The 12,089-nt window shown below is 34.6% G+C and overlaps 1 protein-coding gene across 2 annotated transcripts; it reads right to left on the bottom strand.

The window, feature by feature from the left end:
- Nucleotides 1-2,120: 2,120 nt before the first annotated feature.
- On the bottom strand, nt 2,121-6,586 carry LOC149262606 (cyclin-A1-4-like). 2 transcript variants are annotated; one of them, XM_089385795.1, is made up of 12 exons: nt 6,443-6,586; nt 5,686-6,084; nt 5,301-5,487; nt 5,056-5,198; nt 4,763-4,855; nt 4,495-4,628; nt 4,317-4,392; nt 3,315-3,391; nt 3,184-3,217; nt 2,888-3,037; nt 2,665-2,799; nt 2,121-2,530 (listed from the first exon to the last, which is right to left on the bottom strand). In XM_089385795.1, exons 2-12 carry the CDS (start codon nt 5,935-5,937, stop codon nt 2,459-2,461), a joined length of 1,353 nt encoding a protein of 450 aa, XP_089241921.1. In that variant the 5' UTR covers nt 5,938-6,084; nt 6,443-6,586; the 3' UTR covers nt 2,121-2,458. The 2 variants fall into 2 exon arrangements, with proteins under 2 accessions (XP_089241921.1, XP_089241914.1); XM_089385788.1 differs by having other exon boundaries at nt 6,319-6,457.
- Between the last annotated feature and the right edge of the window lie 5,503 nt (nt 6,587-12,089).

Genomic DNA, 12,089 nt, shown 5'->3' with positions numbered 1-12,089 from the left:
TATGAGCTCATTTAATAGCCTTAGTCATTAGACATCATTGTTTTGAGCTTAACTTATTCATTCGACCAAATAATATTTTTCCTTGCTCGCTAATAAATTGTTTAATTAGGCTAATAATTTTATAATCGATATGATCTCCCAACCTAATTAGTGACAAATGTTTACAAATTGGTTTCAAATGTCTACAAAAGGATTGTTTGGTTTATTCATAGTTTGTTTCATGAACCTTTCAAATGCTATTTATTCCAAATATTTTGAAAATATCATTCCATTAAAAATATTGTTGAAATACCATTTCTTTTTATATTTATCATATTTTCTATCCCTATTTAGGAGTGGTACTTTTACTCTCTTTAGCCTTGTAATAATAGGGACAAAATGTATTCTATTCAAATCAAATAAGTGTATTGCATCTATTTTTTTGAGTCATATATCTAGGAATCCTCGAGAATCTTTTATAAACACTATCTAGTGTTCAATGGGTACATTCAAAAGGAATTGTTGCTCTTACATCTCCCTTCTCAGCCATTAACTTACTCTCAATATTGGGTCTACTTTGCTTTTCAACTTGAAAAAAAAAACGACAAGCAAGGGAGGGACAAAAGTTGATAGTCAAAGATCCTACAATGAAAAATTAAAATTAGAAATTATCCTTGACCAAGAGTTTTTAGTTGTACTTACAAACTTGATTGTGGAAAGAAACTTTAGATTGATATTTCTACTTTAATTATAACCCATTCCATCCCCAAACTTAGATCTATTTTGGGCTAAATCAACTAACTTCTCCAAGAATGAGAAAAGCCAAAAACAACATTATAGAGAAGCCAAAAACAAGACTAAATAACTAATTATAGTTATAGTAGGAATTGTAGGATTAATGAAATATGGTTTATCCATGGCTTCATGAGACAATTACCTAAGTTTCTCTTTTCAAAACTTTGAGATCAAAATTCAAAAGATAACATCTAATTCAATATCATATAAGGATATGTATCAATGAACATGGATGAGGAAATTTGTAGTAGAAATCTCTTCATTATTGCACCAAATAAAAATCGTGTATATCTATATATATATATATATATATATATATATGAAATCAACCTAGATCTATTTTAACTATGAATATATCAAGCACCAAGGGATTAAATATGTCAAGGTGCAAACCTTTCCTCAAGTTCAACACTCAAAAATGGGGTATACACCTTGAGATATGATCCCTCTCAACGCTTGAAAAATGCAAAATTAAGATAGATATAGGCTAGTCCTAGAAATCTACACATTCCTCAAGCAAATAATGAATAGCACTCACAAACCCCTTCACAAATATCAAATAACATTATATTCTTTACTAATAATAAATATTGATCCAAAGATTAAATTGAACGAACAAACAACTTTTTTCTACCAACATAATAAATATTTTTGTAAATTTTACATTTAACGAAAACATGTTTATAAAATAACATTATTGAATATTAAGCTTAAGAAAAAATAACATTTTCATAAAAAATAACATTTTCCTATTTAAATTTTATAAAAGAAAATTTAAAAATAAAATTACTAATCGGAGAACAAAATCAGCAAACCAAAAACGATATTATAAAATGAAAATAATTTGCAGAATATCAACCTTAAAACCGTGCATGAGAAAGCACGAGGTCGAATAACCAAATACATTGTCAATAGAAAATGAAATATGTTTCATAACCATAAAACAATCTATTGGTAAACAGATCCTATGCATGAATATTTCCAAAAACCTCCACATTAATGAAGAAAAAATAATCTGTATATTTGGCACCAGTAGCATTTTTCTACTCGTGGCAGGAGTAAAAATTTGTAAAATACCAAAGTCGTGTAAATAATTTTGTATATTTATTCAAATGTTCATATCATTTATTTAGAAATGCAGGATAAATAAAATAAATAATTAATTAATTAATTATCTTTAAATTGAGTGATTGAATAACATAGTATCGTCCGTTTTGTCTAAATTATAGTCTTATGATCACATGATAAATATCTAAATTCTAATCCCATGATGACATATAAAGTTTCTGACGTTTACAAGATCTAAATAACCACACAAAAAAACCCTTGACGACTATTCTCTGTACAAAATCATGTTATCATTACTCCATGAGACATGGACTCGTCTGTTTCCACGTAGATAATTTCCAAAAAATATGATACAATTTGATAAATGGGCACTTCCTTTGAGTGCTCAAAACTAATACATGCAAGCTCCCCATTGCTTACTAGGCTGGTAAGCCAATGAGTTAAAATATGAGCACCAAAAGAATGGGCACTGACGGTCTGAACAAATTGACACATTTAAATGGAAATTAACCAACAATAAGTAAAAGACTCCGGATTCAATTACAACTATTACATGAGATTGTACTTCCAAACAAGCTTCAGCAAAACGCTTGTGCACAACCAATGATGAATAGCTTTAGTTTGGGGTGTCTTCAAAGAACCTTTCAGCAATAAAAGGAGGTGGAGGCAAGCTTGCTACACATTTGAACTGTCATGGCAAACAATAAAACATGTATAAACCTTTAATAACAGTAACCAGCTATGTGCATGTAATCATCATAGCTTTCAAAGGTTGGATTTAAAAAACCATTAAATTCCTAAGTAAGATATATGAAAGCGTACCTTGTGTTGTTGATATTTTTCCCTTATTGCAACCAATGTACTACCTTTTCGATTCATTTGTACATTATAGATTGCCATTACACAGTCCTTAAGCTGTGATGCCTTGTATCCTGTATAATGCGCCAAAGTTGGATTCTGCATATCACAAAATCTACAAATTTATGCCCGCACATCAAGCCAGCACTAAACAGTATAATAGTAGACTTCGGGGAGTAGACAATACCCATGGATTTGTTAGAAAATCAAGTGTCAATCGAGACAGAAATACAGTTGAGGCTGCTATCAAGGATGGTAGGTATTGGAGAAAACTGCATTCCATGAGTGTCAACTCTGCCAAATAATTGGCCAAAAACTCCATATGCAAACTCGGGGCCTGCCAAAAATTATTTCATTTTAATAAAAATAAGCACTGGTACAAAATACATAAGCATCCAGATCAACAATTAGGTGTATGTAGGTACCATAGATATCAGGATAGCACAACTACATAATTAGAACCTTACTGGCATTGATACTGACCTTATTCCCTGCTTGAGAAGCTCGTACAAAACGCCTGTTCAAATATATACCAGTAAGACAAGAGCAGGATATATAACTAACATATAGCTGGTAAAAGCTATTAGAGGTAGATGTCTACAGAAATGACATACCTGAGAAAACTCTTTGTTGTAGGCTTTGTCATCTCAAAGTTCAAGAAGATTAAAATTTTTCTCTCCATTGACAACATCTACAGAGTTTCAACATGAATTAGTAAAGATACAGGGTAGATTATAAACTACAACCTAACAAATTGCTTACACTCAGACAAATTGCATAATTTTAAAAAGAAGACATCAACAATAATAAAACAAAAACTCGTTCAGACTCCTCATTCCAAAATTGGAAGTGTTGTAATTCATGGAATAAACAAATGAGTTTTATAATGAAATCTTGAAGATGAATGACTATTGTCATGCAAGCCATGATTATTGACACAACAAATATGATTATTGAAGTGGCAATTACATTCTCTACTCAAATTCAATTTGTATTTGTATAAATAACATAATAGATCAACTACATTATTGTAATGGCATTGAAATGTATTATTCAATATATTTACATTTAAATCTTAAAATCTAAAAGAATATTTTCGCCTTAGGATAAAATACATGTAAATACTTTATTACGTGAATAATTAAAAAATTAAAACTAAAATCAAGTTATGTTAAATTATTTAGTGATCTCTGAACTTGAAAATAAACTATAATATAATTCATGTTTTTATTTAAATATTTTAATATGTTTTTAATTATATTAAATAATATAACTTTAAATAAATTAGTGTAATAAAGCTAATAAGGTTATGCGACTTACATTCTTCCTTGTCGAGTTACCATTTTAAAAAATAATAATTAGCCAACATAAACTTCAGAATTGACATACTGATCACTAATTAAATCAGTAGTATTATGAAATAAAGCACATTTCGCTAACTACCCTTCTGTATCGCAGTTGGCATTCCATGTGGTTGTTTTTTATCCCTTTTTTTTTGGGCAGCGGGGGACGGTTAAATTTTCGATCTATTCGATCAGTTTCCCCAGACCCCGGCAAAAAATAAAGAAATTGCAGAAAAGGAAGAGTGTATATTTAGTGAAAGAAGTTGCAGGTACCTCGTCTCTTGTGTATGTGTTATCTGTGATATAACAGAATTCTTCCACATGAGGAGGGCAGACTTCCTCGTATTTCCTACATGAAACGATGGGAATTAGGCCACATTGTCTCCCCATAAAACCAAAAACCAAATTCACTGGTCATGCTATCTTATATTGATAAAGGGCAAAAACTTACGAGGCAATTAGCATGCAAGAGACTCCCAGAAGTTGCAGTTTGTGCCTACTAGTTGGATTTGCGGACAGATAACGATCAATGTAAGATACTGTCAAGTATAGTGTGTCAGGGACAAGCTTATACTCCTCGCTAACCTGCTAACATAGAAACAAGTGTGAGCATGAGCAGGGTATTTAAACATATACACCCATTGCATCGACCATAAAGTAGTACTAATAACGATCAAATTAGTACTAAAATTGAAAACTGGGTGGTTGTGGCCACATACCTCTACCAGCCAATCAACGAGAATTCCTCGCATATTTGGGGTGATATCATTCTGTACAGTCTCCATGAAATTTGCCGAAGGCCTATTCTTCAACTGAAAGAAGTATCCATAAAACTGTCAGTCGACAAATGCCCCTTTTCTTTTCTCAATTAGATCTATCTGGTCAACTGATATTATATGATGTGGGCATAATGTAAGTACGGTGGTCTGTGTAAAAGATGCATCACAATGCAAGGGTTTATCTGTATTAATATGTGTTTTAAAGCTACAGGTGAGATGCTTGCAATCCACACCTCTGCATTTCGTAAATACTCGTAAATATCTTCGACATAAGTAGTACACATTTGAGGGTCTGTGTGGTCTTTGTCTATGTCTGTGTGCTTCGAACAGCTTTGTGAATTGGAGCTTTCCCCCTGCTTTGCCTTTGAAGGTACGCCTGATGAACGACCAAGTTAAAGATTGACAGAAAAAACAGATTTATCATATAGGCATTTGCTTTAAGGAGTTTTGAGTTTATGTTTCGAAGTTCATACTCTACCTTTTAATGATCGTTGCTCTGCTAATTTTGCAGCGGGAGGCTTTTGACATTCCGAATGATTCGAACTATGATCAGCAAGAGGATTCGATTCCGGATGAATTTCATCTTTAACTATTTTCGTTGAAGTCCTTGCCTCTTTCTTCTTGTTACGCGTCCTCCCTTTAATGCTAGGATTGGGAGCATTAACCTATGCCATCGATATCTTTGAATTAGACTCATTTTACTGAGGTAAAAGGACTAAACAAATTATAAAAATAAACTAAAATCGTGCATAAAAATCTCTGCAAAAGTAATTTTGCCTGATTCTTGCACTTCAGGCATCAAATCCAGATAAAGGCTTAAATACTTAGAATAGGATTAGGAGGATCGCATTTCGGAACCAAACCTGTTCGTTCGCTGTTGACAAGCAATCGGTAGCAGCAGCATGAAGATTTGTGACATCGCCTAAAACTGCGCGCCTTTTAGGCTGAGAACCGCTTGCATTGGCAGCAAGATCATCCACTGCAGCTCGCTTAGGAGCTCTTTTCCTGGTTTTCTTCTCATCTACTTGCGATTGAATCACAGGGGCAGAAGCTTTCGAAACACAGGCAGCTCGAGCTCGAGTAATACGGAGGCAATTTTCCTGTCCCCCTGCCATCTTTAATCTCCCCACCAAAAACAGGATCCACTAACAGACAGAGCACTAGCAATCCTTCCTTGTAAACAGCATTAACGCGTAATCCGTTTCCACGACTTCTTAACTTCTTGACATCAAGAACCTTTTGTCATTCACAGGAACAGCAGACTGCCAAAAAATAGCGAAATATTAAAATGAGAACTTTACAGAGTATCTACAGTAGTCACCACGGAAAACAAGGTTTTCTTCAAGAAATAAGGACTTGCTGTATGAAATCGTGTAAAAACTAAGAAATCCATGGGCAACTCAGCCTCTCAGGGTAAAAAATGTTTACAGTGAAAGTCTTGCAAATATTATCAGGGTTTGAAGGCAAGAAATGCAGTTGGTGAAATTCCAGCTTACCAGTAATGGCGGTCACTGTAATAGTTGAGAGCGATCATCTGAATTTCGCCGAAATAACGTACTGTGGCAAGGAACAAATAGGGGAAGAGATAGAGGATCTTTAGGTCACGGATCGAAACAATACCTGGTTAGTGATGGCTGTTATCCCAAAACTTCCCTCCCATTTTGAGTGCGGATTCAAGAGCCCGCCTAATTTTGAATTTCCAATCAGTGACGGAAACCGCTTTGGATGGGCGGTGGTCTTCGGTCTCTCCTCTATCGCTTCACTGTGAAACCGCGGCCAGTCTATAAAACCCCACGTGTAGGGAGCAAACAGGCGCGTTCTACGAAATTCAAATTTGACTTGCCCCCAAATTCTTTGCCTCCGCCACAACTCTGGTTGCACTGGTGGAGTTTGATTACTATGTTTTTGGGTTCGAATCAGATTTTTCAATATTACTTGTAAAAAAGTATTTGTTTATTAAAAATATAAGTGGCATGTATTTTAAAAATAAAATAAAACCCATGTACATAACCCATAAAGTCACTTTCCAAATTACATTACTCCTCATACCCACCAAATAATATGGAAAGCTTGACAAAATACATGTCTTAAAATAACTCGGTTCCCTCTAATGTTAGCTTGAAATGAAAGTAAAAAATACATTTCTTAAATAAATAAACTTGGTTCCCTCTCATGGCAGCTTGAAATGAAAGTAAAAAATACATTTATTAAAATAACTTGGTTCCTTCTGATGGTAGCTTGAAATGAAAGTAAAAAAAAATATTTATTAAAATAACTTGGTTCCCTCTAATGGTAGCTTGAAAGGAAAGTAAAAGATTATGGAACCATGAAAGCAACAATCTAAAGATAAAAGGCATGGTTCCCTTATTTTACATGACCCTATAAGATTAGAGTGAGATGCTTGTAGTGGCAACTTACGTAGATAAAGCACATGGGTGACAACATTAGGTAGAGTTTGTAATATATATTTAAAATAAATGTTTTATTGTTGAGAAAAATATGTGGATATTCATCCTAAATAATGTTTATTTTTACTTTGGGATAAAGAAAGGGTATTCCATAAAAAAAAATATTGTGAAACATGATAAGGACTAAGTGCATTCACCAACATGGGTTAGAGTTATGGTTTTGAGGTGATTTTTTTTAAGTGTGATATATTTTAAATTTAGATTTATTAAGGATGGAGAGGGATTAATTTTATTAATGTGTAGAAAAATTTAAGGGAGTAAAATTTGAGGAAAATTTGTACTTTAATGGATTTAGTCTATCTTAGTGTTTGATAGATCTAGAGTTAAGATGGGTATACAAACTTTAATGTCATGTGGTCACATTAAAATATATTTTCAATCAAAAAATAAACAAAACATCATGAAATAGATATCATTGAGAAGATGAATAATAACAAAGTAACAATGTTTAAGGATAAAGAAGGTGAATAATAACAAAGTAACGATGTTCAAGGACAAAGAAATTAATAATAACAAAGTGCTATTTAATTAACCAGAGAACTGTCAATTGAGTTTAGCTTGAGTGGTTGGGTGGAATCATTGTGATTATCCTCACTCATTTTCAAGTCTCATAGTTTGACATGTTGTAGCTTTGGAATAGAGTAACTATGTTGGCGCTCTTAAGTGTGTTTATACTATGGGTTGGCCAAGTATTAGCAACCTCTTTCTTGCCTTTGGGCTAAGAGGGAGGTCGATTTCTTTCTCGAGGGAGTCTCCGATACCCAAAAAAATTAAGTCAATTGGGGTTATCTCGGGTGGTTGGGTAGAATGGTTGTTATATTCCCCATCAAAGTTCAAATCCTTGCTAGTGACATGATGACATGCTAGTCTTGGACTGAGAAGGACATTAATTTCTTACCTCGAACAAAAATAAATAAATAAATCAAATCAAATCAAATCAAAACTAACCAAAAAGCAATAATCATAACCTCCTAACTACTTAGTGGTCCTTCTTTTATTATGAATATATCCAATAACATATAATTACATTACATAGTAATCAGTTTGAATATGTGTTATTCAACTCTTCCCTTAGACACGCCTACACATTATCCCATTTTTATCATATTGTGTTGATTTTTCAAGTGCAATAGATACAAGCACTAAATTCTGAAATATTGATAATTACTTCTAATGATGTAGATCTTCTTTTAGTGAATTCCAAGTTATCATTAAGCAATTACACTTCAAAAATTCAACCATAAATACACAAGGGCAATAGAGATCACAATGCACAAAGAGAACACAAGATTTACCTTGGGAAAACCCACTTGGGGTAAAAACCCAGCAATCTTTTCCTTAGATAAATATTTAGTTCAATGAAAGATACACCTAATACTACTAGTAAACTATGATGGTCAAATTGATCAACAATGTTAAAACCTAGCCAAACAACCCTCTTGTCAAGTCACTCTTTTTCCCAACAACTTTGGCCCTCTCTAATATGTCTATGTCAAATTTCAGCCTCCCAAAATATGCCCAGAAACTCGGCTCTGTTTCCTAGAATAATTTTTTGTCTATAAGTTTGACCTACTACCTAGAATATGCCTAGAAAGTCACACGTTCGAAGTCAAGGAAAGAGAGAGAAACAATAGAGATGAATTTGTCCTTCTTCTTCTTCCCTGAAATGCCCGAAATATCTCTTGTCTTGTGAGAGGTCGAATGTTGCCTTGTGGAGGAGGTTGAAGGCCCTATATATAGTGTTTTTCCTTTTCGAATGAGTGTCTCTTCACTGGAGCTGACTTAACTCGAAGAAGGGATGACTTGACAAGTTTGGAGCCAAAAATTCAAATTTCAAAATTCAAAATTTTCTCTTTTGAAACTAACATGAAGAACATGTCTTACATTAATCTTTTCAAGGGATAAACAATAAAAATGACATGAAGAACATGTCTTACATTTACATTATATATTTCAAGGACTAAAATATAAATTACGAAGACCCACCATAGCTACAAAATTCAACACTCCCTCTTAGCTAGGGATGTATTCATAATTACTATCCAGATGTTCTCATGTTGACAAATTTCTCTAAGAAAGAGTTATAACAAATCATCAAAAGTATCAACATCATTCAACTATGATAATTATGGTCAATAATTTTGACACATAGTAGATCGACAACATCAACAGGTTACCATAATTATGGTCGGTACCACTGACTTATGGTGTATCCTCACCATAATCATGGTTGATACTCCTGACACATGGTACATCATTAGCATCAACTAGTCACCATAATTTTTCTCTTTCTGATGCATGGTATATGGACTAGCCTTGGTTCACCAGCATTCTGGTCAATATCTTTGACACGTGGCGAATCTCCAAAGGCCACACTCTATCTAAGTTATGGGTCTGATGCTAAATTAGCTCACTAAGCCTAATGATGAAAGGCACCTACTCAATTGAGTGATCCTGGGACTCTAGGACCGTTCTTCCTAATTTTGGTCAATATACTTGACACAGGAAGAATGATTTCCTCCGTTGGACCATTCTCCCTAATTATGGTCATACATGACATAGGGAGAATGTTTGTCCGTGACGTTATCTCATTAGCATTCCCTCTCACTAAGGGAAGCATTCTCAACAAGTCCAAGCTTGTCCTTGAAGTATACAAAATTTGCTCTGGAAAGAGGCTTTGTGAGAATATCGGTTGTCTACACTTTAGTAGAGATGTGTTGGAGTTTCACTACTCCCTTTTGCACCATGTCACGAATGAAGTGGTAGTCGATATCAATGTGCTTTGACTTGTCATGGAAAATTGGATTCTCTACAAGCTTTACACAGCTTTGATTGTCACAATATATCACAGTCCGTTTTAGCACCTGAACAAATAGTCATGCGAGTAACTTTTTAAGCTGCGCTACTTCACAACTCACTAAATTGATTACAGTATATTATGCCTCGGCAATGTTGAGTGCAACAAATGTTTGCTTCTTATTCATCCACGAAATCATAGGGGAGCCCAAACTGAAGAAATTTCTGGATGTACTCTTTCTATCTTTCGCACTCCTTGCCCAATCCGAATTTGTATAACCCTGCAGTTGTATATCATCGTTTGAGACATATATCAACCCATAATGAATTGTACCACGTAAATACCTCAATACATGCTTTGCTACAATCCAATGACCATGTCTCGGTTCCATCTGGAACTGGCTCAAGGTGTTCATTGCAAAGTAAATGTCCATCCTAGTATTAACCAAATACATCAAAGAGCCAACCATTTTTTGGTACATGGATGGATCAACCAAATCTGACTCGGAGTCTTTGTGGCATTCCTTGCGAGTTAATTCCCTTGTAAAAAAATTCCTTATAATTATATAATTAAAAATTAAAAATGGTTGAGAAAGGGACACAAATTACATTGCTTGAGGAAGATAGTTGGTTTAAATATCAACCATGGGTTGACTGAGTGGTTTTAATGGACCTAACAATGTATTAAATTCATCTAAAAAACAAGGAGTGTCCATGTTCTCGTTAGAGAAAAACACAAGCCAAGAAAAGGACAAATTTTATGAAGAAGTATGGGTTGTGCTAGCCACAAGGAGGTCCTAAGCAGACCCACAAAAAGGTAGATGATTGGTTTGTGGAAAATGACAAGAAGGCACTCCTTCATTCGGTTACAACGGAAGGAAATGGGAAAAATGGGAGGCGTGCATTATTCTCTATTCACATTCTCTCGTGCATTGAGGAGAAGTAGGTGATGTGCATAGAGAAAGAACTACAATGAGAGGCTCTTGCTGAATAGAGAAAGGAGGGAGATAAGGTCTGGAAAAATGATACATGATTCATGCACATAGGCAAAGAAAGGAACATGAGAAAGAGAAGGTTGAGAGGCTTATGAGGATCAAGCACATCATTGAGAGGGCAGGAAAATAAATGAGGACTAAGATAATTTAGGGAGAAGAGAAGCATTGGTGATAGCCCAGTTAAGGAACCCATGAGGGTTGTTGACAAACATTCATAGAGCAGTGTTTGTGCCTCACAGGGATGATAAATCCACTGGAGGTTATGCTGGTTGATAACCTTTGAGAGGTGGAGGCACCTATGGTTAGTGGGTTGATAACACCTTATGGTAGTTCCATGGGATTGGGTTAATAACGCTGGTGGAAGACTCCACTAAGCTGCTACAAAGCGCACTCTTACTATTTGAAAGGTAACGTAGCTGATAAATCCTCCATGTTATTAACTATATATATGTCTCTCCACATATGAATTGAGACTATCTGTAATCAATACCTAAATAAGTTGGGATGTTGTATTATAACTCCACCTATGTAAAAGAAAATGTCTCCTACCTGATGTGTAAATTGTTGGATAGCTGGTGGGTGAAGGTAGAGTAGCCTTGAGACACCCTGTTTCAATTGATGATGTTGATTTACTCTCCTGAGTAGAAGATGGTTGTGTGCCAATGAATGGTTCATTGTGTTTATTTGGTTTGGATAGTTGGTGGGTGGAGGTGAGGCAACCTCGAGACACCTTGTTTTAGCTGATAATATTGGTTTTAAAATATTCTAAAAGCACTCTACCTCAAGCTTTGGAATCTGGCTTGGGGATGACAGTTGTAAGAAAGACTTGGTTGCGCCTTGTTTATGGTTGGATGGAGAGTTGAAGTCCCAATCTTAGTTGCGAGATCTATCAACTTAAGGTAAGTGTTCCTTATGCTTTATGTGCTAGTAAATGATACGTGAATGTTTATAATGCATTTTAAATGTCTTTTGAATATTATGCTCATGTTTGATGTGTTGATTCAATGC

Source organism: Pinus tabuliformis, chromosome 6 (assembly GCF_031772625.1).
Source record: "Pinus tabuliformis cultivar Carrire ecotype Pingquan chromosome 6, CPIR1, whole genome shotgun sequence".
Classification (NCBI taxonomy): domain Eukaryota; kingdom Viridiplantae; phylum Streptophyta; class Pinopsida; order Pinales; family Pinaceae; genus Pinus; species Pinus tabuliformis.
This window is presented reverse-complemented; position numbering and strand designations above follow the sequence as displayed.